Genomic DNA, 25,720 nt, shown 5'->3' with positions numbered 1-25,720 from the left:
GCCAGTATTTAACCAGAGATTGAAAAAGTAAGAGGAACCGTACCCAAGTAATGAGGGGAGGAGAAACCATTTCTCCAAGCCCTTTTCTGTCTCTGCATGGCTGAGTTCAGGCTAGGGAAGAGAGGGGGGAAGGAACTATGAAGCTGCTAAGTATTAAATAGCAAAGAGAAGAGTCAGGATTGTGGATACAAGTCATTCATGTTTATACAATAAATTATAGGCTATTCTTTTTTGTTTCTTTGCTTGGGGACTATGGGTATCATAGGATGGGGGCAAAGAAATGGGAAGGAAAAACCGAAGAAGTGGTTGTGGCTGGGTTGTTGGAACATTTCTCAGATTGTGTAAGTGAAAAGGTTTGAAAAACATTGCTCTGTGCTAACCTTTAAATCTTGGCTCCCTCACAGCTCCTGGAAGAGATCAAGCAGGTCAGTTTTCCCTTTTCTCTGTTCCTCCTGGTCTCTGGGCATTGGTCCTCCCAGCCAGCACTGCCTGTATCCATAAATGAGGCCTGTGGTGATGTGCCAACATCAGTGGTATTGCTACTCTGAGGTCACACCTGTTGCATTAGTGGGTGAGCAGACCCTCCTCTGACTTCTCCAGTCTTCAGTTCTTTCCCTATTACCAAATGCCACAGTGTAGAGGGGAAGGAAATATTTGCAGAAGGAAAGGCAGAGGCAGGAGGCTGATATTGAGAGAAACTCAGATCTGATCTCCTCTATTCCCTAAGACCCCTCCCTCTTTATGTCCAAGCTGGTGCCACTATCAAAGAAACTCAGATATTGAGAGAAACTCAGATCTGATCTCCTCTATTCCCTAAGACCCCTCCCTCTTTATGTCCAAGCTGGTGCCACTATCAAAGAACATAGAAATATCTCCTATTCATAGCAGAAAATGCTATAGCCAAATCTTTATACATCTCCAAAAGAAGCTCATGTCACTTCACTGTTTCAATTTCTGGCCCCATTTGTTAGTTGCAATTGTATATGCAAATATGATTATGCAAGCAGTCCATGCCTCTTTGTTCAAATTTTTTGTATCCTGTATCAATGACTGATTATGGTCACCTTAGGCGGAGAGTAGAAAAATGTTGCCTTTCCCATAGACTCTCAAATTAAGCAAAGTTTAAAAGAATTGTAAGTGAAACAAATCTTGTTCATTAAATATTAATAACCAAGTAGGTACTGGTTTTTCAGAATCTAGAAACTGCTTCTGAGGTATATACATCCCACGCTGACTTTTACCTTGACAGGAATGTATAGGACAAGAGCATTTCAGAATCAGCCCACCTTCAGAGGCCCTCACGGTGTTTGCCCAACTACGAATCATGTCTCCTGAACTTTTCTGAGCCCATACCAGGAACCTGAGACCTATCCCCCATGACACCTACCCGCCCACTGCTACTAGGCAAAAAATGACAAAGAACAGATTCTGTCCCAGGCAGTTTCCCAAGTTGTGTCTGCTCCATTTCCAACCCTGGTCCTAATAGGAATTAGCCCAGAAAAACTCCTAGTTGCAGCTGGGCCCTTCCTTATGCTCCACCCACCTCTCATTCACCTTTACCTGCCTTCATCTTTCCATTTCCTATTCAGGAGTAACTCCAAAAGCTTTTCTTCTCCTCAATCCTCCATGGTCCACAAACTTCAAAAACGACAGAGTGACTCTCACATGCAGGGATTCCCTTTCTCCAGCCCAAGGAGACATATCTTGGTATTATAATGATCAGTTGTTGGATAATAAATTTCAAGAGATCCAAATACAGAAGACTGGATATTACAAATGCAAGACTCGAAGATCTTCTCCCAGCAACCCCGTACATGTGGATTTTTTATCTGGTGAGGAAAGAAAGGAGGGAGTCTCTGAAATTAAACCACTGGGCAGCATGTCTAAGGGCTAGGCTAACGCCGGGAGCCTAGGCAGGGCTGTAAACAGGCATGAGGATATTTGATGTATTGACCCCAGCGGGGAAAATAAGGAGATAGGGCAGCAACAGGATGCTGCCTTGTCCATCCTCTCCATCCAGAGAAGTATTGGTAAGTCAGAAGTCACCAGGAAAAAGGGACTTGGGTCTGGAGAAAGATATGGTATAAAACTTCTCTTTTAACAATATGTATGGGGATTTCTTAAGGATATTTTCTGGAAATTAGTTCATTATCCTAGGACAAGGGAGAACTGGGTTTTGGGATCATGTGGAAATGTTGATGGAGGACATTTGCAGGTACGTATAGGATTGCAGCTCTTTCTTCATGGGCAGAAATGAGAGTTTGAAGAAAGAAGCATCATTGGTGTCAGTCTATCGTAAAAATAAAATACAGTGTGTGTGTGTGTGAAAAAAAAAAAAAAAAGGAACATCAGGAAATAAACTGATTGCCTTCCTCCACTCTTTGCAGACAGACTGATCATCCAGGCTCCACACCCTGTCTTTGAAGGAGATGATGTTACTCTGAGATGCCAAGGGAGAGAAGAAACAAGTGAAACAGTTTTATACAAAAATGAAAAAAAAATTAGTAAGAGTTCTAAATCAACGTTCACACTAAATTCAGTCTCCAGGGACAATGACAAATATTATTGTACTTCTTCTCAGAAAAATTTTTGGGGAATTACAAAGAAAGAAACTTCAAAACCTGTAACAATTCAAGTTCAAGGTAATGGCTGCCCTCCTGTGGGTAATAGGACTTGGCAGGGAAACTGTGTGAGGATTTAGGGAGGGGCTCATCAGTGGGGATTTCATGAAAAGCCTCCAGTCATGGGAGGGAGATGGGAAGTGGTTCCACCTGCTTGGGTCTCTGTGTTCTGATAGCTGGTGCTGAAAGCACACTTGCATCTTTCCAGGAGCCCTGAGCCCCACTACCCTGGGAACTGTGTTTGTTCTTCTCTCTAGAGCTGTTTCCCCATCCTGTGCTGACAGCCAGACCCTCCCAGCCCATAGAGGGGAGACCGGTGACCCTGAAATGTGAGACTTGGCTCCCTCCACAGCGGTCATACATTCAGCTTCAATTCTGCTTCTTCAGAGAAGACCAGGCCTTGGGATCAGGCTGGAGCAGCTCCCCAGAGCTCAATTTACCTACCATATGGAGTGAAGACTCAGGGTCTTACTGGTGCCAGGCAGAGACAGTGACTCACCTTGTCAGGAAAAGAAGCTTGAGATCCCAGATACGTGTGCAGAGTGAGTGTCTGTGGGGCTGCACTTCCAGAGTCAGAGGCGGGGAGAGGAGAGCAGAGCAATGACATTTCCTGCTCCCTAGGACAGTGAACATAACAGAGAGGAGATTTCAGCTGTCCTGATATCCTTCTCTCTTCAGGTTCAACACTGGCCTAATGTCCCTAGAACATTCTCTTCCATCTAACTCAGTTAATAACAGTTATTGATCAGTTACTGGGTCCCCAACCCTGTGGGGGGTTACAGAGCCATAGAGGATATGTTCTCTCAAGAGTCAACAGATAACTAGAAGCACAGAGACCACATGCAGTCTCTAGAGGTCCCTATGCTGCTTCCGTTTGTTGACCTAAACATACTCTAGAATAAAACTGGAAGATAAACATGAACTCGAATAATCAGAAAAGAATGTGGGAAGATTGAGGTGAGACTGGAGAAGAGTCTTGAAGGATAGGAAAGGGGTTTGAATTTCAGGATAGAAGTAATATTCTCAGGGTTCACTCTTATTTTGTGATCCACTGGTGCACCAAAGATTCCTTAGATATAAATGTAAATAAAATGTGACTGCAGTCAGCATTAGGTTTAAGAAGGTCAGAAAACTAGTCCCCACATTCCCCAAGGATGGGAACTGTTGTATGTGGTGGGAGGGGTGTTGCTGCCCTTATAATAACATACACAATTCCCTATTGCCCACTTTGGACCCCTGCTTATTGTACCTGCTGCTATTGGCTTGTTTGTGGTAGAACCGGCCTTCTCCTTGACCCTGAAGTTTCTGCCATGAGAACCCTCATATGTCATCTTGTGTCCTCCCAGGAGTCCCTGTGTCTGATGTAAATCTAGAGATCCAGCCCCCCGAGGGGCAGCTGATTGAAGGAGAAAATCTGCTCCTTATCTGCTCAGTAGCCAAGGGTACAGGGACTGTCACATTCTCCTGGCACAGAGAGGGCACAGTGAGAATTTTGGGAACAAAGACCCAACGTTCCTTGTCGGCAGAGCTGCAGATACTCACTGTGAAGGAGCGTGATGCTGGGAGATACTACTGTGCAGCTGACAACATTCACGGTCCTATCCTCAGTAAACTGATTAGAGTCACACTGAGAAGTAAGTTCCCGATTCCTTCTATTCAGCCTCGGTTCACAAGCCAGGGTTTAGGTTTTCTATCAGCCATGAGGCTCTTTGGAAGAAGGCAAAGGAACAGAGTTGTGAAGATTTAGAAGCCAACCAAGGAATGGCAAAGATGACAAAAGTTGAAGATATCTTACTTGTGGAGAGGACCGTAGTGATGAAAACAAAATTATCCAGGATTACTCTTCATGGTTCAAGAGATATATCTATATTTAAGTTTCTTGAGTGGGGTTATGAGTCTGTCACAGCATCAGAGACCCCCTCTGACAGTCTACTATCTCTCTCAGTTCCAGTGTCTCGCCCTGTCCTCACCCTCAGGGCTCCCGGGGCCCAGGCTGTGGTGGGGGACGTGATGGAGCTTCACTGTGAGGCCCAGAGAGGCTCTCCCCCGATCCTGTACCGATTTTATCATGAGAATGTCAGCCTGGGGAGCAGCTCAGTTCCATCTGGAAGAGCGTTCTTCAACCTCTCTCTGACTGCAGAACATTCTGGAAACTACTCCTGTGAGGCTGACAATGGCCTGGGGGTCCAGCTCAGTGACAGAGTGACTCTCAGTGTCACAGGTGAGTAGCGATGCCTGCAGCAATTACAGCCCAGAACAGACTTTGTCTTCTCTTTTGGGCTATTTGCTGGTGTGACATTCCAGCAGACTCCCCACTTTTTCTTCCTCTACCTGAGAGTCCTGGGATTCTTTCTTCTGACTATACATTCAGGTACTTAGGCCATTCCTAATGGTTTTTCTGCATTTATCAAGATGATCATATGATTTTTATTTTTTATTTTATTGATGTGATGTATCATGTTGATTGATTTGCAAATGTTGAACTACTCTTGCATACATGGAGTAAATCCCACGTGATAATGGTGTATGATCCTTTTAAAGTACTGTTGTATTTGGTTTGTTAATATTCTGTTGAGGATTTTTGCATCTATGTTATCTGAGACATTGGCCTGTAATTTTCTTCTTTTGTGTTGTCTTTGGTTTTGGTATCAGGGTGATGTTGGCCTTGTAAAATAAGTTAGGAAGTATTCCCTTCTCTTCAGGTTTTTTGAATATTTTGAGAAAGGTAGGATTTACAGCACCTTCGACTGTTTGGTAGAATTCACCTGTGAAGTCATCTGGTCCTGTACTTTTATTCTTGGGACGTTTTTGATTTCTATTTCAGTCTCTTTCCTAGTGATTGGTCATTCAGATTTTATTTTTTTATGATTCAGTCTCGGAAGGTTGTGTGATTCTAAGAATTTGTCCATTTATTCTAGGTTGCTCAATTTGTTGGCATATAACTGTTCACAATATTCTTGTATAATCCTTTGTATTTCTGGGCATTCATTGTTATAGCTCCTCTTTCGTTTCTGATTTTATTTATCAGAGCTTTCTCTCATTTTTCTTAGTGAAGCTAGCTAAAGGTTTGGTAACTTTGTCTATCTTTTAAAAGAACCAGGTCTTAGTTTTTATCAATATTTTCTATTTTCTTTTTAGTGTATATTTCATTTCTCTGAATCTTTATCATTTCCTTCCTCCTACTGACTTTTGGCTTCATTTGTTCTTCTTTTTCTAGTTCCTTTATGTGCAAAGTTAAATTTTGGTGTGTCATATTTTCATTTTCATTTGTCTTCAGGTATTTTTTCAATTCACCTTTGATTTCTTGTTTGACCCAATAGTTGTTTAGCAGCTTGTTGTTTAGTCTCCACATATTTGTAATTTTCCAGCTTTCTTCTTGTGGTTGATCTCTAGTTTCATAGCATTGTGATCAGGGAAGATGGTTGAAATGATTTCAATCTTCTTAAATTCACTGAGACTTGTTTTGTGTTCCAACATATGGTCTATTCTTAAGAAAGTTTCATGAGCACTTAAGAAGTATGTGTATTGCACTGCATTTGGATAGAATGTTCTGTATAAATTTATCAAGTCCATCTGGTCTAATGTTTCTTTTAAGGCTGCTGTTTCCTTGTTGACTTTCTTTCTGTATGATCTATCCATTAATAGTGGGGTGTTACAGTTCCCTACTAATATTGTGTTGCTGTCAACTTCTCCCTTTAGGTCTGCTAATAATTGCTTTGTATATTTTGGTGCTCCTATGTTATGTGCATATATATTTATCACCATTACATCTTCTTAATGAATTGTCCCCTTTATCATAATTAATGTCCATTTTTGTCCTTTGTTATCTTTTTTGGCTTGAGGTCTATTTTTTCTGATATGAGCATGGCTATACCCACTTTTTTTTTTTTTTTTTGGCTGCCATATGCATGGAGTATCATCTTCCATCCTTTCACTGTGAGCCTATGTTTGTCTTTAAAGGTAATGTGAGTTTCTTGGAGGCAGCATAGAGTTAGGTCTTATTTTTTACTTCATGTAGCCACTCTTTGTCTTTTGATTGGTGAATTCAACCCATTTACATTTAAGGTGATTATTGATAAAGGAGAATTTAGTATTGCCATTTTACCTTTCATTTTCAGGTTGCTCTATATCTCCATTTTTTTCCCCCCCTTAAGTTTCTGCCTGCCATTTTGGTTTTGTGGTTTTCTATGATATTTTTCTCGGTTTCCCTTTTTTCATGTTTTGTGTCTCTGTTCTAGATTTATATTTTGTGGTTACACTGAGGTTTGCATAAGACCACTCCTGGATAAAATAGTCCGTTTTCTGCTGATAGAATCTTATCTTCATTTACCTATATGGGTTCCATCCTTTTCTTCTTCCCCTTTTATGTTTTTATTGTCTCAAATTATCTCTTTTTGTATTGTGAGTTTTTTACCAAATTGAAGTAGCTATAGTTATTTTTCTGCTTCCCCCCCTTTTACCTTTATACTATAATAAAGTGTTTAAAACCTATTCTGATAAAGAGCTGCAATTTTCTGATTCTGTCTATTTATCACTTTCCTCAAAGTTTTGTGTACTTTTGCCTTTTTGTTTTTTGTAGAAGAGCTTCTTTCAACATTTCTTGTAAGCAGAACCAGTGTTGATGTATTCCCTCAGCTTTCATTCATATGGAAAGGTCTTTGTTTCTCCTTCATATCCGAATAATAACTTTGCTGGAAAAAGTATTCTTGGGTGACACTTTTTATCTTTCAGTATTTTGAGAATGTCATTCCATACCCTCTTGTCCTGTAGAGTTTCTGTTGAGAAACCTGATGATAGGCTCATGGGGATTCTTTTGTAGGTTACCATCCTTTTTTCCCCAGGCTGCCTTAAAATTCTTTCTTTGTGATTGACTTTTGACAATTTTAACATAATATGTCTTGTAAAAGGTCTTTTTGCATTGAAGTAATTAAGTGTTCTCTTAGCTTCACGGATTTGTATATCCAGTTTCTTTCCTAGGTTTGGGAAGTTCTCAGCTATTATTTATTTAAATATACTCTCTGTTCCCCTCTCCCTGTTTTCTCCTGGGACACCCCTTATACTAATGTTGCCTTTCCTAAAAGAGTCAGATAGCTCTTGGAGAATTCCCTCATTTTTAAATTATCTTATTTATCTCTCCTCTTATACTTGTATCATGTCTAGATTTCTATCTTGAGATTGCTAATTCTCTCTTTCATATAGTCTGATCTATTTCTAGTGCTTTCCAAGGCATCCTTCTCAACATTTATTCAGTTCTTCAATTCCAGAATTCCTGTTTGGCTCTTTTTTAGAGTTTTAATATCTCTGGTAAAGTATTTCTTCTGTTCATTAATTTTATTTCTGAGCTCATTAATCTGACTTTCTGAGTTTTCTTGTAGCTTGTTGAGTTTCTGCATGACAACTATTTTGAATTCTTTCTCAGTTAGATCACAATATTTCATGACTGTAAGTTTGGTTTGTGGAGAATTGCCAGTTTCTTTTTGTGGTACAGTGTTACTGTGATTCTTCATGGTACTTGATGTGTGGTTTCTCTGCTGGTGCACTTGATGTAGTGACAGTTAGAAATCAGAGGCCTTTCTTTTGTTTTCCAGTAGGTGGTGATATGGAATAAGTTTTTGGTTTCTCTTACCTAAGCTGTCTCTGGCTATGTTTGAGAGTAGTCACTTTCCATCCTCCCCTGTCTCTATAACAAGTGTGGATCTATTATCACTTCCTGTGCCTCCGGGGTTACTGTTGCTTTGCTCCTGAAGTGTTGCTGTTATCACCACCTGGTGCCCTAGGATGGTGGGCTGTTCTTTCATGTCTGGGATCCCTTGAGTCATAGGCTCCACCAATGCAGGGAAAGCAAGGGGGTAGGGTGGGAACCAGGGTCAGGCTGGCACCTCTACCCCTTCTGGTGTCATAAGGTTTGTGGACTCTGCTGCTGTGGGTTGAGGGGCAGGGGCTGGCATCATGGGGCACTCATTAAAAAAAATGAGTAAAGGACTTCAATAGACATTTCTCCAAAGAAGATATATAAATGGCTATTAGATACATGAAAAAAATTCTCAACATCACTCATTATTAGGGAAATGCAAACCAAAACTACAATCAAATAGCACCTCATACTCATTAGGATGGGTACTATAAAAATAATGGAAAATAACAAGTGTTGGCTAAGATGTGGAGAAATTGGAATCCTTGTGTAATGTTGGTAGGAATGTAAAATGATGAAATCATTATTGAGAACACTATGGAGGCTCCTCAGAAAATTAAAAATAGAACTACCATATGATACAGAAATTCCACTTCTGGATGTACATCCCCCAACACTGAAAGTATATTCTCAAAAAGATATTTGTACATGTGTGTACAGAGCAACATTATTCATAATAGCTAAAACGAGGAAACAACCCAATCCATTTATCTGTTGATAACCCAATATCCATTATCAACAGATAAATGGATAAGCAAAGTGTGGTATGCACATAATATGAAATATTACTCAGACTTAAAAAGAAAGAAAATTCTGCTACATGCTACAACCTGGATGAATCTTGAGGTCATTATGCTAAGTGAAACAAACCAGTCAAAAAAAGACAAATACTGTATGATCCCACTTATATAAGATGTTTAGGTTAGTCAAAATCATAGAAACAGAAAGTAGCCTGCTGCTTGTCAGGGGATGGGGAAATGGAGTATAGGGAGTTATTGTTTAACGGGTATAGAGTTTCAGTTTTACAAGGTAAAAAGTTATGGAGATGGATGGTGGTGTTGGTTTCACAGTGTTATGAAAGTATTTAATACCACTTAACTGTACACTTAAAAAGTTTATGATGGAAAATGTTAAGTTATGTGTATTTTACAGCAATAAAAATTGGATAAAAATATATGAGGTGGTGACATGTGTGGAAAGGCACACTGAGATGTGCAAAGAATGTATAAAGCCTTACCCCTGAGACCCTTAGCATTTGGCGCAGGTCACTATATATTGCAAAGGATGTACAGAAGGGCAAAACTCAAGCTGTTTAAATTTAGCAGGAATCCTACATTTCCAAAAACAAGACTTGGTATTTCTACCCAGGTGAGGCAGCTGGTGCCATCTGTCTTGCAGCCAGCAGATGGCGCATTTTTGAGTTGAATTATTCCCATTCAACGGATTGTCTCCGTGCTCCCTCCCCTTTAGCCTATCTCAGACGCAAAGCAAAGCTTAAGATCCTTACCAAACTTCTCTTGCCAATGAAGCACACAGCTTATATCTAAAGCACTGCACACAGATTGCCTCATCCAGGTTCCCTCACAACTTAGCAGAATCAGCAATCTCACAGTTCACATTTCACATTAATTAATTATTGATTAATAATTCCATATATTAATTAAAAACATAATGATTTTCTGTTTTTCCTGGCTGTTCTATTTCTATAATCACAAAGTAAAATGGAAATCATGTTGTTATTGCTGTATCTGGATATTTTGGGGCCAATCTGGATCAATTTGGTCATCCACTCATTCATGAATTATTGATGAACTATTACATGGCAAGGCAAAGTTCCAGCAGCCGGAAATATAAAATTGAACAAACAGATAAGTCCTCATTCTTATGAAACTCACATTCTATTGGAGGAATCAGATATACAACAATTATAGATGTTAGATAGATAAATAAGAGAGAGATACATAGATACACAGATTGATAGATGTTAGTGCTAATGCTATGCAGAAAAATAAAGCAAGGTAACTGGGTAAAAGGTAATGAGGTCCTACTTCAGATAGGTGTGGAAGTCTAGGTTTAAAGCTAAGTCTCAGGAGTCAATCAATGACATGGAGAAACAAACCTTGCTTTTAGTTATTATTTCTATCAGTAATAGTAGCTAACATTTATCGAGCATTTTACATACATGATTCTTATTACCATAGCTTGTGATATAATTATTATTAGCTCCATTTTACAAAGGAATAAACTGAGACTTGGAGCTAGTAAAAAGTTTTTAAAACATCAAGATCACAGGGCTAATAAAGGGCAGAGATGGGATTTAAACTCAGGTTTTCCTGAATCCCAGGTCTATGTTCCTACTACTAAACTAAATTAAATATTTCCTTTATTAACTTATCTTGTACACATACTTAATTAAAACTGCTCATGAACTATGTTGCTTCCCTCAGTTCCAGTGTCTCATCCTGTCTTCACCTTCCACCCTGCTGGGGCCCAGGCTATGGTGGGAGATGTGTTAGAGCTTCGCTGTGTGGCCCAGAGAGGCTCTCCCCCTATCCTGTACTGGTTTTATCACAAGAATGTCACCCTGGGGAGCATCTCGGCCCCCTTTGGAGGAGGAGCATCCTTCAACCTCAGTCTGATGGCAGAGCATTCTGGGAACTTCTTTTGTGGGGCTGACAATGGCCTGGGGGTCCAGCGCAGTGAGATGGTGACACTCACCATCACAGGTGGGTTGGTGGTACCTGGGCTATAGGTTACATTTATAATCAATAAAATATTTCTCCAGTAGACTGTAGAAATTCTCCCAGTGTCAAAGAGTTATTAACATGAAACCAAGGCTTGTGGCTTCTGGAGACTGGTACTGATTTCATGGGGGTGGGGGAGGGGGAGGGGGGAGGGAAAAGGAATAAATTTTAACATTAGATTCTGGCAATCACTCTCATGTGCTATTATTTTGAAAATTACAAATTATACTGTAAATGATTCAAATTGAGAAATCAGAACCTAGCAAAAAACCTGTCCTAATACATCGCTAGCCCCCACCTACATGTTTTTTGTCTAGATAAAAAAATTTTTGGCCCTGAACTCAGGTATAGGTCTCTTCACTTAGGGCCTTCCAGTAACAAAATCACGCTTATCGCGGAGGGGGTCACTGCAGGGCTGTTAAGCATCCTTGGCCTTGCTGCTACTGCTGCTCTGGTGTGTTACTTCAGGACCCAAAGGAATTCAGGTGCGTGACTACATCTTACTCTTTGATGTTGTGACTTTTGTCATTGCTGTAATAACTTGCACTTGTGTAGTACATCCTATAAAGGTCAATTATTCCTTTCCCAGTACTAAGCCCTCAGTTCTAATCACTGCCACTCTGTGGCAGCGACAAAAAGGTAGAACAAATTTCTTCATGACGTTACTACTCCATGTGTTTAATTTGAGACTTAAATCAGAGAACCGAGTTTTGCTTCCATTTAAAAATTAGAAAGTTAAGTATTTACTGTTCCAACCCCAGTTCAAAGCTTACTGAAAAGAAAAAGAAGGAAAAACAAAGTCGTCCACTTGTAACAACAACAAAAATAGACAATAGCTATAAGTACAAACCATAAACTCTGAGATATATTTGAAAAGCATATAAAGACAGTGATATTTATTAGTAGATAAAACTAATAGATATTCTGAGAATGAAATTAAAATTTCAATTTCTGATTGTTTGTTGCTAGTATATAGAAATTCTGTTGATTTTTGTACATTGATCTCATATCCTGCAACCTTACTAAACACACTTATTAGTTCTAGTATTAGTTTTGTAGATTCCATCAGACTTTTCTACATAGATGATCAAGTCATCTGTGAATAAAGATAATTTTACTCCTTCCTTTCCAATCTGGATTCCTTTTTTTCTTTTTCTTGCCTTAATGGACTGGCTAGAACCTCCTGTAAAATGTTGAATAGAAGTGTTGAGAATAGACATACTTGTCTTGTTCTTGAACTTAAAGGGGGAAAAGTATTTGGACTTTCACCACTGCATATGATAATATTAGCTGTGGATTTCTTGTAGCTGCTGTTTATTAGGCTGAAGAACTCCCTACTTATTGTAATTTGCTGGCAGTTTTTACAGAAAAAAATGACAAATGCTTTTTCTACATTGATTGAGATGATCATATGATTTTATTTTCTAGTCTAGTGATACAGATTTTGGATTTTGAATGTTGAACTGGCTTTGCATTTCTGGGGTCAACCTCACTTGCTTATACTTTTTGAATTTGATTTGCTAAAATGTTTAAGAACGTTTGCACCTATGTTCATAAGGGATATTGATTTGGTAGTTTTATTTTCTTGTCATTTCTTTTTCTGGCTTGATGTCTAGGTAATACCCACTTAGTTATCACTTCCAGAATTCTTCATTCCTTTTTGTATATACATACATCCATGTGGTATCATTCTCTCTCTGCTTGAAGGACTTCTTTTTAACATTTCTTGTAGTATGGGTTTGTTTGTGAACTTGATTGATAGTGTTGCTGAAGTCTTCTATATCCTTACTGATTTTCTTTTTACTTGATCTATCAGTTATTGAGAGAAGGGTATTGAAATCTTCAACTATATTTGTAGATGTTTCCATTTCTTCTTGCAATTCTATCACATGTGCTTCATGTATTTTGAAACTCTATTATTAGGTGCACAAATATTTATCATTGTTATGTGTTTTTGAAGAAATTACCACATTATCCTTATGACCTTTTTATTCCTGTAGCATCATTTACTCTGAAATATTCTTTGATATTAATATAAATAATGTTAGCATGATATTTCTTTTTTCTACCCTTTTACTTTTAACTTATTTGTGTCTCTATATTTAAAGTGTATTTTTATAGATAGCATATAGTTAACTTGGATTTTTTATCTAATATGGCAGTCTCTACCCTTTAATTTTAAAAATTTAGACCATTTACATTAATGTGATTATTGATAGGGTTAGGTCCCTAAATCTATTATTTTGCTATTTGTTTTCTATTTGTCTCATCTGTTCTTTGTTTTCCGTTTCCTTTTCTTTCTACCCTCTTTTGGACAACTTGAGTATTTTTTATGATTCCATTTTATTTCCTTTTTTGGTTTATTATATATATAACTCATTGTTTTGTTATTTTAGTGGTTGTTTTAGAGTGTATGGTATACATATCTAACTTATCACAGTCTACTTACAAGTGACATTATATCACTTCATGTATAGCATAAGAATCTTACCATTGTGTACTCCATTTCTCCCCTGCCTGTTACATTGTTATTAATTTTGTAAACAATTATCTTTTAAAGAAGCTTACATATAATTTTAAAATATTATACATTTACTCATAAAGTTACCACTTCCAATGTTCTTCATTCCTTTTTGTATATCCATATGTACCATATCCAATGATCTGGTATCATTTCCTTTCCACCTAAAAGATTTCTTTTAACATTTCTTGTAGTATGGGTCTGCTGGTGATGAATTATTTCAGCTTCTGTATGTCTGTAAAAGTCTCTGTTTTGCATTCATTTGTGAAATATATTTTTACTGGCATAGAATTCTGGGTTGAAAAATTTTTTTTCTTTCAATATTTTAAAGATGTTGCTGTACTGTCTTCCTGTGTGCATGATTTCTAACAAGAAATCTGCCATCATCCTTGTCTTTTTCTTATGTGATTTCTTTTATTTTTCTCTCTGAATGTTTTTTCGTGGATCAGAAATCTTTGAATGCATGGACTGTTTTATTCAGTGCTTTGGGTGCTTATAAGATTTCAAGACTTTATATCTGGAATTACTAATCCTTTACTTTCTGTCTTTCTTTGTTGTGTAACATGAACTCTCTTTTTCTGTCAGACCAAATGCTTCTGTTTTCCTTTTTCAGGGCTCATATTGAAATCAAGCAAATAAACAAATAACTGGGTCTCAATTTAATGAAGACCTTACATACTTTCCTTAATGATAGTGGTTAAGCATTGTCTTCTGACTTCCACTTTCAGGTCAATCAATGAGCATCCATCCTTCCTCTTCTTTGTACAAAAAAATGGCATCATCATTTTACGACTGATATTTAAATCTACTTAATAGTTTCTTAAATAATATACAATTATGTGTGTAGCACTAACCCTGATAGTACTCATCATAAAATCTGTCATTCATTTAGAGTCTATTATATGCAATTTTTTAAAAATATTTATTTATTTATTTTTGGCTGTGTTGGGTCTTCGTTTCTGTGCAAGGGCTTTCTCTAGTTGCAGCAAGCGGGGGCCACTCTTCATCGCGGTGCGCGGGCCTCTCACTATCGTGGCCTCTCTTGTGGAGCACAGGCTCCAGACGCGCAGGCTCAGTAGTTGTGGCTCACGGGCCCAGTTGCTCCACGGCATGTGGGATCTTCCCAGACCAGGGCTCAAACCCGTGACCCCTGCATTGGCAGGCAGATTCCCAACCACTGCGCCACCAGGGAAGCCCCTATATGCAATTTTATAGTGTCTAATTCTCTCAGTTTTTCAGTATGTACATTTCAATTCAATTCAACCAATATCATTATAACCATGTTAAAGATGAAGAAATGAAGGTTTGGGGAAGTTAGCAACCTTTCCAAATTCATGTGTATCTACTAAGAGTCAGAGTTAGGGCTTAACTGGGGTCTCCCTAGCCCTTGAGTCCAAATTCTCTCCATTACATCTTGGTGACTTGTAAAAGACTGGTTGTACCTCCTACTTTAAAAATTACTTTTCTATCTCATTGCCTATCTGGATGTCATTTATTAATCAGTAACATACTAGAAGTGCAGACATTAGAACCTCAGTATTGTAGTTGATAATATTCAAAAAACAGGTTACTCAGTCAGTACAACACCAAATAACACAAGGGAAGGAAAGATTACCAATCATTATTTTATGTGATCCATGAGGGCAGAAACCCAGGAGATTCTGTCCTCTAGATCTAAGGGAAATATGTTTTTAAATAGCAAACTCAACGAAGGAATTCTGACAGTGTCAATCAGAGGGTCTCTGCCTTTCACATCTCAAAATCTTGTCTACTGTACTTCCCTCATAGCAAAGTCTTCCTTCTCATTATTGACCAGTCTTCTCAGGGAAGAGCTCAGCCCTTTCAAATTCATCTAAAAGTGAAGGACTCTGCTCCTTAAGCCTGAGTGTTTCCTCCAAGTTACCTAAGGGAATGATTTATTTATTGACTCTATAACTGCTTGGAATTAAATTCCAGTAATGTAACTCTCCAAACTCCAGTCTCCTTAGCTGTATAATGGTCATAATAATAGTATATACCTTTTAAGTGCTATGAGACAATCTATGTAAACTGCTTAGCACAGTGCCTGGCCCATATATCTTTAGTGAATACTAGCTTATATTATAAATAGCCACCTTCTGGGTCTGTTTTCCTTTATGCAGATGAAGAGATAATCTGACTCTTAGATGCATCCTGGAACTTAGTTAACCTGCTTACAAGTAAGGATATTAGTTGTTGATTGATATGGTTACAATGGCCCTGAGGAGAGAGATACAGGCCAGGATCACTCTTACACACCTCTAGTTTAACTCAGGACACCTGGTTCCCAAAGACGGGGTGTGTAGGCATTAATCAGTCATTTTCCATGAGAGGTAAGGCTGAATATGTTTACTTTGGGAAAAAACTTGTGTTCTCTAAGACCAGTGAGACAGATATAGAGCCACAGATAAGTAGGCAAAGGGCAGAGATGGGAAACTGGGAGGAGGCTGTACTGGGCAGGCCAGAAAGATTTCAATATTTTTGTGTTGATGGAAAGCTGGCATATTTTCAAGGCTGATGGAGTAGGCTTCCAAATTAGGTTTACATGTAGTCACCTATTAAAAAATTGTCAACTTGTTTTTCTTTTAGTCCTCATAGTACATAGTTTAATTTGTTCAGTTGTTTAACAAATCTTTACTAAATATTTTCAACCTTCTAGGCACTGGAAATAGTAAAATAATTAAGACAAGTTTTGCACGCTCAAGTAACACACCTTTTCACTAAGGAGAGAGTTAGAGGCAAACACAGAAATAGATAATTAAAATACAATATAGTAATTTTAATATTGCAGGGTTCTATGTGCAAGGATATAGGTCACTTAATCCAGCCTGTTGGCATCAGGGAAAGCTCTGGAGGAGAAAAGATGAATTGGTATTAGCCAGGTGAAAGCGAAGGAAAGAAGGAGCATGGAGAAAACAATATGCACCCAATGTTGTTGAAATGGATTTGCAAGGTCACAGATAAAGAAAGGTCTGAGCTTATTCTAGTAGTCCTATTGAGTCATACTTGTGTAACAAGTATTAATTTTAACCCCCCTCTAGGCCTCAGTTTCCTTGTCTCTACCTCACAGGGCTGCAGTGAGAAGAGAGAAGTGGGAGTACGGAAAGCACTTGATCTAGAGTTAAATATTAAGTTGTCTCTCTTCTGCTATGTGATCACAACTACTTAGAGTTCATGCTGCTATTACTGATTGAATGATTGAGAATAAGTGTGATTCTGTGCAAATGTCTCTCCAGACCCCACCTTCCTTATCTATAACATGACATAAGGGGTGGAGCCAGATGTTCTCAAAGATTTGCCATAGCTGAAATCTAGGCTAAATTTGATTTCTGGGAAAGGATATTCTAACATAGAGCACATTGTCCACAGAGATCACTTATCATCAATGTTCCTTTTTTCGTTTTTCAGGAGGACTTTCCACCACTGGAACACCTAGGTGAGGTCTCTGCTTCTTGTGCTGTCAGCATTTTCATTTTATTTATGCTCACAAGATAGAACATGGAGTTGTGTACATTAAAAAAATATTTTACTCATTTCCTGTTAAAAATTGCAAATTCTTATGAAATAAAAAAATGTGATTAAGAAGGTCAGTTTCAATCATAGTTGTGAATAATACTCACTTATACCTACTTATACACAGAATTAATGTTATTTACTATCCATGGTTAATTTATCTCTTTCCTTAAGTGTGTGCCAGTAGAGAATTGATCACTGATTTCTTAATGATATCATCTTTCATAAGGTTACATTTATTCACTCCCTTATCGCTCACTTCCCCACTCATACACTCATTCAGGAAACGATTATTGAATGCTGGCAATGTTCAACTCACAATATTAACTGCAGAAGGAAATGAAATTGGAAAAAAATACTTTTCCTGAAGAGCCTTCATAGTGTTTTACAGGAAAGGTAGATCATTGTAATATGAGGTAGAAAACTGAAAGGAACCTAAAAAAAAGACAAAGGTCAACTTCTGTGGAATGCAGAAGCCTTTGTGTATCGATGTTGAAACATTTAAACTTTTGAAAGTAATAAAAAATAGGCAAACACAAGTGTTTACTCTATCAAAGGGACCTTGAACTATGTAGCCTTTGTCCTCTGACCTTGCCTCAGCTGGCCTTCTCTGTAATGCTGCCCTGGCTCTGTCTTGTGCCATACTTCTGACGTTTTCTCAAAAGAGCCATGAAGACTCTTAGAGCAGCAGCCATGATATTTTCACATGAACCATGCTGAGCTCTTCCTGGATATTGATTTTCCTGAGATTCTATATAATCCACAAATACTTTTCTCGTTTTTATCTCTCTCCCCTTCTGTCACAGTTACAGTCCCAGGGAGTTTAGGGAACCTTCTAGAACCTCCAATACAGACCCCCAAGAGCCCAGTTACTCTGAACCACCAGACCCAATGGAACTGCAGCCAGTGTACAGCAATGGTGAGAACTTCCTAAGGAACAGAGGGCTCCAGGGATGAACCAGGGAGGGAAGAGAGATTGAGCAACAGTCCATGGCTCAGTCATATTCAATATAAAAATGTCATTTCTCGCACTATATCAAGGTTAGAAGGTGGTTATAAACTTGGTGACTGGGAAGAAGAGTTTATAGTGTGAGCTCTTGACTACAGCCAACTGTGATCTATTCTTTTGCAGTGGATCTTGGTGAGAACAACCTGGTTTATTCCCAGATCTGGAGCATCCAAGATAAAAAAGAAAATTCAGGTGAGACACAAGTAGAGGTAAGGTGGCAGTGTTTTATCAAATCCAGCAAGGGGTTTTTGATCAAAGAGTCATCTCAATATGAATCCAACATGAGAGGCATTAACTGCTCCTCTTATATTACCAATCCTATAATCACATCCATTCCCTCTTACCTGTCTACACTGCCACCATTACCCCATAAACTCTTTAAGGACAGACACCTTATTTCTTTGCTAATATATCAGTAGCATATAGTGTTATGCTTAGAAAACGATAGGCCCCCTCAAATTTTTTTTAATGAATGAATGAACATAATTGCTAAATTAAGCCTCTAATTATCTAATGTGTAGACAATTGTAATTCTCTTAACTGGTCTCTTTATTTCTAATCTCATTCTCCTTCCAACCTTCTAACTACCTGTTTCCAGCGTGATCCCTCTGAGATGCAGAGTTGATCACATCATTGTCTAGGTTAACTGCCCTCAGTGATTCTCCATTTTAAAGCATGACCCTTGCCTCCCCCTGTGATTTTGTCCCTCCTCTAAGCTCTGCCTTATGTCCTTACTTTAGCCATATTGAACTCTTAGCATTTCCTTGATCAAACTGGGTTGTTTTGTGCTTTGGTGCTCGTGCTTCTTATTTGTCTTGTAATGTTCTTGCCTCTAGTTTGTCTGTGACCCTTGCTCACATTTCAAGAAATAATTCAGTTACCATCGTGAAACTCAATAATTCCTACCAGCCCTCCCTATCTCCTGACCTGAGAGGAACTGATTACCCTTTCTGGCAACAGCATAGTTTAATATGTATTTTTATCTTGGTGCTCATAATACTTGTTGCATTTGTTTCCATGTCTATTTCTCTATTCCTCTCCTTAAAAATATAAGATTCTTAATTGTATGGACTGAGTTTATGTCATTTTTGCCTCTTTATAGCTTACCAATGCTTAATAGAAGGTCATTGTTCACTGAATGCTTGTTGGCTGAATAACTAAATGAAAGAGATCCAAAGAATCCCTTGGAAGAATAGGAGAAATACACACACTGAATTTTCTCAATGTTAGCACTGCATATCTTTGCCTTACTGGGCATTTTCTGTTTGGCCTTAGAATACCAAGTCCCTATTGGAGCTGCCTCCTCCAATTTCTCTGTGCAAAGTGAAGTGAATCATATTTACTTCCTTCTCCCAGATGATCAATGTAGCCATAGAGGCCCTAAATAGTGGTAGGGAGGTGGAAATAACAGAGTTGCTCAGCTGGGGTTGTGATGAGCAGTGGAAAAAGAAAGATATTTTCAGGAAAGTCATTCTGGGCATTTTATGGGCAGAGGAAAGGCTTTATTGTTTGTGTGAGGATGAGATTCTTGGTCTGTGAGGGCTTGGAAGAATTCAGCAGAGGAGACAGTTAGGAAATGAGTCAGCAGAGGAAAGATTGGCTTGGAATGCACTGTGAGTAGGTTGTAAGTTACAATGTATTACCCACAGTTTAATACTTTTCTTTCCTCTTCCCATCCAACAGCAAATTCACCAAAGAAACACTGGGAGGATAAGGTGGGTCATATTTTCTGGCTTGCTTTCCCCTCTGCTCTTCCTCACCTACATTTAGGTACTTACTATTTGTGTTTTGTTTTTTTTTTTTTCCACTAGGAGCCTGCAGTCATCTATTCAGAGTTGAAGAAGGCACATCTAGATGATTCTGCAGGGCTGGCCATCAATCAAGACAGGGACCTTGAAGATGCTGCAGAAAACTATGAGAATGTCCCATGTGCATTTTCAGCCATAGACCACTAGCTCCGTACCCATAGTGGCTCACAGAGACCCTGAGAAGCAGCCTATGTCATTATCTCTGTTATCTCCAGCCATGCTACCTCTTTCCCTCCAGGGCTCAGCATCCCAAGAGGCTGGGCTATTGCGGACATCAGGCTGGGTGAAAGTTCTGCCAACTTCCTCTGTGCCTGAGTCTGTTTGTTCTCTAGGAACATAGTGAGCAGCATTTGAGTAAATTCTGCATTCTTTTCACAGTAGAGACACGTGTGAAGGCAGGGCAGTTGGGTCTTCAGCTCCCGGGGTTGTTGATGAGAAGGGAGAAACGATCTAGCCAGGATCACAAGGATGCCATTGTGACCGGTTGATCTAAGTGGGATCAAAATCTTTTAACGTACTATCTCTACATAAACAGTTTGTTTTAAACATCTTGTTTCCATTTTTGTGTGGTTGATTGTGGCATTGCTGATGTTCTGTTGTACATGCTTTGTTCCAGCTACCAAATTGGAAACAACAAAAAGCTATGTTCTATCCACATATATACTATTTCTTCATGAAATATATATCAGTATTAAGATTTTTTCAAATAACACATTCTATTTAATGGGAGAGAGCTTCCAAACTGTCTGATTAGATAGTATAATGGACTGAATTGTATTCTCTCAAAATTCAATCTGACTATACTTGGAGATAGGACCTTTAAGGAGATAATTACGGTTAAATGAGGTCATAAGGGTGGCCCCTAATTGAATTGGACTGGTGTCTTTCTAAGAAGAAGAGGAGACACCAGAGCCCTCTCTATATTTCTTCATGCACACAGAAGAAAGGCCTTGTGAAGACACAGCAAGACAGATATCTGCAAAGCCAGAAGGTGGCAGGAAGAGAGGTCTCACCAGGAACCAACTCTGCCAGCACCTTGATCTTGGACTTCTAGAACTGTGAGAAAATAGATATCTGATATTTAAGCTATCTAGTCTGTGGTATTTTGTTATGGCAGCCAGAGCAGACTAACACAAATTTATACATAGATACATAGATGATAAATGATTGATGATGATGATGATGATGATAGATAAATAGACAGATAAAGATAGATGCAGGTATATGACACACACACACATACACACCCCAGCCCACACAGAATTTGTAGTCTTCAAGATACTTCATCTCTCATAAGATCAAACATTCCTCCTACCAGTTGCAGCTCAGTTTTACTGTTTAATTATTCAACATCCACTATTTGTTGGCTACAGAAGCATCAACATCAATCTTGGAAGGTCAGTAGAGCCAATGATTCACATGATTCAGATGGTAAAGCTTAGTGTCACTCAGGAGCCCTCATGACCTGAGCTGGCAGTGGATGTAGAGAGAGATGCAAGGCAATTAGTAGGCTCAAAGGAGGACATCCCCTTCCATTGCTCAGTGACTCCTAATCAATTCCTCAATTGACTGACAGATATTGGGTGTCTACCAATGAAGAAAAAACATTTTTTAAGTATGCCAGCAAAAAATGTCAGAAGCAGTTTTATTCATAAGTTCTGCTGAGGCAGAAAAGGAATAATTGAAATTGTTAGCCTCTATCACCTAGTGTTACACTGAACTTTTTTAGCTTTGAAAACAATAGACCTTAAGGAAAGAAGCTAGAAGTTCACTGAGGACTGATGCACCTCAACTGATCCGATTTATGGACATCATTGATTTTACACCAGCCATTGCTGATAACGTTAAGTAAATAATGAAATGGTGCTTTGCAAACCTTGAAAACAAGTCAAGCATAAAAGTATTGTGTATTTCAAATTTTATGTTTTTCCCCTTGGGTGTCAGAAGCTTAGACATCAGGAAGTATAACATATATCAAAATGCAATCTGACTTGAGGCTTTTAGCCTTGACTAATGAATTCAACTAACAAGATCATTTGCCAAGGGAAAAAATGATTGCCTTCTTAAAGAGGAAATACATATTTTTATTATGAAAGAGGGACTTACCATTCTAGTTTCCATATTAGTAGGTACAACATGCAATCCATAATGTATGCCTGGCCTTTAGAGGGAGCAAGGAATCTAGGTGTCGTCTGTGTCTGTGCTTAAATTTTGCTCCAAATGCCTCCCCACCTTGAGCTCCAGAATGAATAAGGTATACAGGAGAAGGGGAACATGACACTAGATCCAGCTGTGGGAAACCCATCTAAAAGAGTGGTGACAAAAGGCAGGTTTTCTCTATTGATTCAAGAGAGAAAAAAGTCCCTAAGGGAGAAAGACAGGATTGAGGTAGCTTCCCATGGACAGTGAGAGTCACTCTCCAGGAGTGCATGCAAGAGGTGCAAGCAGCACCAAGGACAGCAACCTCTAAGATGGACAGAATCAGGAAATGCCAGCAAGAAATGGGGACACCAGAGGGGCTGTACAGCCCACAGAATAGTTCCGAGTGTATGGAGGACCTCCCTCCCAGAACCCCTTATGCAGGTCTTCAAACTAAGGGCAAATAGTAGTACCTGTAAGCAGTCAGGGAGAGTCTAAGGAATATTTGGGAGAAGATTCATGAGGAAATTATTTTCCCAACTAGTCAGGAAGGTAACAGTTGAGGCATTAAGATTCAAGACATTAATATAATTTCTTTCTTTACATTTATTTTATTTTTTTTTACAAATAATTGAATAATTTATGTGGAGTAAACTGCGTGGATTTAAAGTATACAATTTGATGAATTTTGACAAATATATGCATCCATGAAGACACTACTACAATCAAGATCCCAAATATCTCCATCACCCCCCTAAGTTTCCTTATCCTGTACATAATACTTCTTTCCCTCCACCTTTATCTTATGCAATCATTGATATGCTTTCTGTCACCGTAGATTACAGTGTATTCTCTAAGATATTATATAAATAGAACCATAGAGTATATACTCTTTTGTGCCTGGTTTCTTTCACCAAGCAGAAAGATTTTGAGATTCATTCACATTGCTTCATGAATCCATAGTATATATATATTTTTTATTGCTGAGTAAATATTCCATTATATGTATATACCACTTTTGGTTATCCATTTACCTCTTAATGGACATTTGGGTTGTTTCATTTGTCATTATTAAAAATAAAACTGCTATGAAAATTCATGTACAATTCTTTGTGTGGACATATGTTTCCATCACTCCCTTGTAAACACTCTGGAGTGTAATTGCTGGGTCACATAGTAGATTGATGCTTAACATTTTAAGAGGCTGCAATACTCTTTTCCAAAATGGCTGTACCGTTTTACATTCCCATAAACAGTGTTTGATAGTTACAGTTGCTCCACATCCTTGTCAACACTTGGCATTTTCAGTTTTTAATTTTGGTCACTCTAAGGAGTTTGTCGTGTGGTATAGTGTTATCTCATTGTGGTTTTGATTTCGCTGATAATCAATGACGTTGATTATCTTCTCAATTCCCTATTAGCGCTTTGTAGGTCTTCTTTTGTGAAGTGTCTGTTCACACATTTTACCTCTCCTTTATTGGATAGTCTTTTTTATGGTTGAGTTGCAAGAGTTTTTTTTGTTTGTTTGTTTATATATCCTGGTCTGATTTATGCGTTGCAAATGTTTTCTCCATGTCTGTCACTTGCCCTTCATTTTCTTAATGGTGTGTTTTGAAGAGAAGATATTCTTTTATTTTTGATAAAATCCAATTTATCTACTTTTTCATTTTATGGGTAAGCTTTGTGTTTTTTATATAAGAAAGTATACCACAAAGTCAAAAGATTCTTTCCTATTTCGTTTTCTAGAAATTTTATAGTTTAACCCTTACATATAGACCTAAGAGCCATTTAGACTGAAAATTTGTGTGTGTGTACTGTGTGAGGAAAAATGTTCATTTTTTTCTTGTGAATATCCAGTTGTTCCAGCATAATTTGCTGAGTAAACTTTCTTTTGCCTCTTTATAATTTGAGTTCTTTGTCTTCCTATTACTGAGTTACTGGAGTTCTTTATGTATTTGGGATATGTATACCTTTGTCACAAATGCTTAGCAAATATTTTCTCCTGATACATGACTTGCCTTTACATTTTCTTAACTATACCTTTCAAAAGCAAACATTTTTAATTTGATGTGGTGGATTTATAGTCTAAATTGTTACCAGTTCCCCAGCCCAACAGCTACTCCTTGTTTCTACATCTTCACATTTTCCAATCATTAACTCTTGAGTCAGCCTTTTACTTCAAAAGACAAGGTCACAGGGGTATGTACATGATTTCAATACTGATTTCTAATTTAATTGCATTGTTATTGGAGAACATTCTATTATTTCAGTCATTTCAGACCTATTGGGACTAGTTTTATGACCCAGTATATAATCTGTCTCGATGAGTATACCATGTGCACTTGAAAATAATATATATTCTGCAATTTTGGAGTGCCCTATTCTATAAATATCAATTAAGTCGAGGAAGTTGAGAGTGTTGTTCAAATTTTCTGTGTCTTTATTGAGTTTTTGTCTAACGTTCTTTCAAGAGCTGAGAGAAGAATGTTAAAATTTCCTACTATGATTGTGGAATTATGTATTTTTCCCTTTTTACCATCAATTTTTGTGTCATGTATTTGAGGCTCTCGTACTAGATGTATACACATTAATAATTATGGATTCCTGAAGTTGTCTCTTTCATCATGAAATTCCATTTTATCTCTAATAATAATCTGTCTTGAGATCTATTTTATCCAATATTAGTGTAACCACTCCAGTTCTCTTACGCTATTGTTTGAATAATGTATATGTTTCTATCCATTTACTTTCAATCAGTGTCTTTATATTCCAAGTGTGTTTCTTGTAAGCAGTGTATAGTTGGGTCTCACTCTTTTAACTATTCATATAATTTCTTTCATTTCATTAGTGTTTAGACCACTAATATTTCAGATAATTATTGATATGATTGGACGTAATAATTTTATTTTTTGCTTCCTGTTTTTCTCTACTGTTTTTTTTGTTCCTTTGTTTTTCCCTTTCCCTCTTTCGAATTATTTGAATATTTTTAGTATCCTATTTTAGTGTGTTAAATATGGCAATTTTATTATCTTGTTACCTATATGTCTTTATATTATTTTTAAAGGCTGATCTAGAGATTACAATATACATTCTTAATCTTTCCTGATCTGCTTGAAATTAGTATTCTGCTTCTCCATATAAAACGGAGAAATGAAACCATATAGGTATCTTTATATCCCAGCTCCTTGAATTCTTTATGTGATATTTGTCATAGGTACTACATTTACATACATGTAAAAAAATCACATAAGTGATTGTTGTAATTTATGTTTTAAGTAGTCACACCTATTTTAAATAACAAGTAGAAAATTGTAATCTTTTATTTTTCTCCAGATATTTCAATGCTCTTAACTTTTCCTGAAGATCCAGTTTTCCCTCTGATATAATTTTCCTTCAGTACTTAATATATTTGGACATTTTTCATGCTCTTACGTATTATTCTAAAACATGAATTTAATAACTATATAGTATTGCATGATATAGATTCTCCCATTTTAGGATATTTCATTTTTTTTCTACTTTTGTAAAAACTTTGAGGTGTAACTTTTTTCTGTATCTCCGATTATTTTCTCACACTAAATTCTTATTGGGAAATGGATTATAAAGAATGTTAAAGCTCTTAATCCAGTACAACTTTATATTTTATTGTTCCAGA

At 37.8% G+C, this 25,720-nt stretch overlaps 1 protein-coding gene across 1 annotated transcript; it reads left to right on the top strand.

Annotated features, from left to right (window-relative positions):
* Nucleotides 1–501: 501 nt before the first annotated feature.
* On the top strand, nucleotides 502–20,073 carry FCRL3 (Fc receptor like 3). Its single transcript, XM_059902447.1, has 13 exons — nucleotides 502–571; nucleotides 1,590–1,832; nucleotides 2,388–2,642; nucleotides 2,879–3,163; nucleotides 3,968–4,255; nucleotides 4,567–4,842; nucleotides 10,761–11,039; nucleotides 11,423–11,542; nucleotides 17,005–17,032; nucleotides 17,916–18,028; nucleotides 18,242–18,310; nucleotides 19,802–19,833; nucleotides 19,930–20,073. Exons 1-13 carry the CDS (start codon nucleotides 502–504, stop codon nucleotides 20,071–20,073), a joined length of 2,202 nt encoding a protein of 733 aa, XP_059758430.1.
* Nucleotides 20,074–25,720: the final 5,647 nt, after the last annotated feature.

Source organism: Balaenoptera ricei, chromosome 1, assembly GCF_028023285.1.
Source record: "Balaenoptera ricei isolate mBalRic1 chromosome 1, mBalRic1.hap2, whole genome shotgun sequence".
Lineage (NCBI taxonomy): Eukaryota > Metazoa > Chordata > Mammalia > Artiodactyla > Balaenopteridae > Balaenoptera > Balaenoptera ricei.
Note: the sequence above shows the minus strand (reverse complement) of the source record. Positions and strands in the feature narration are given on the sequence as shown.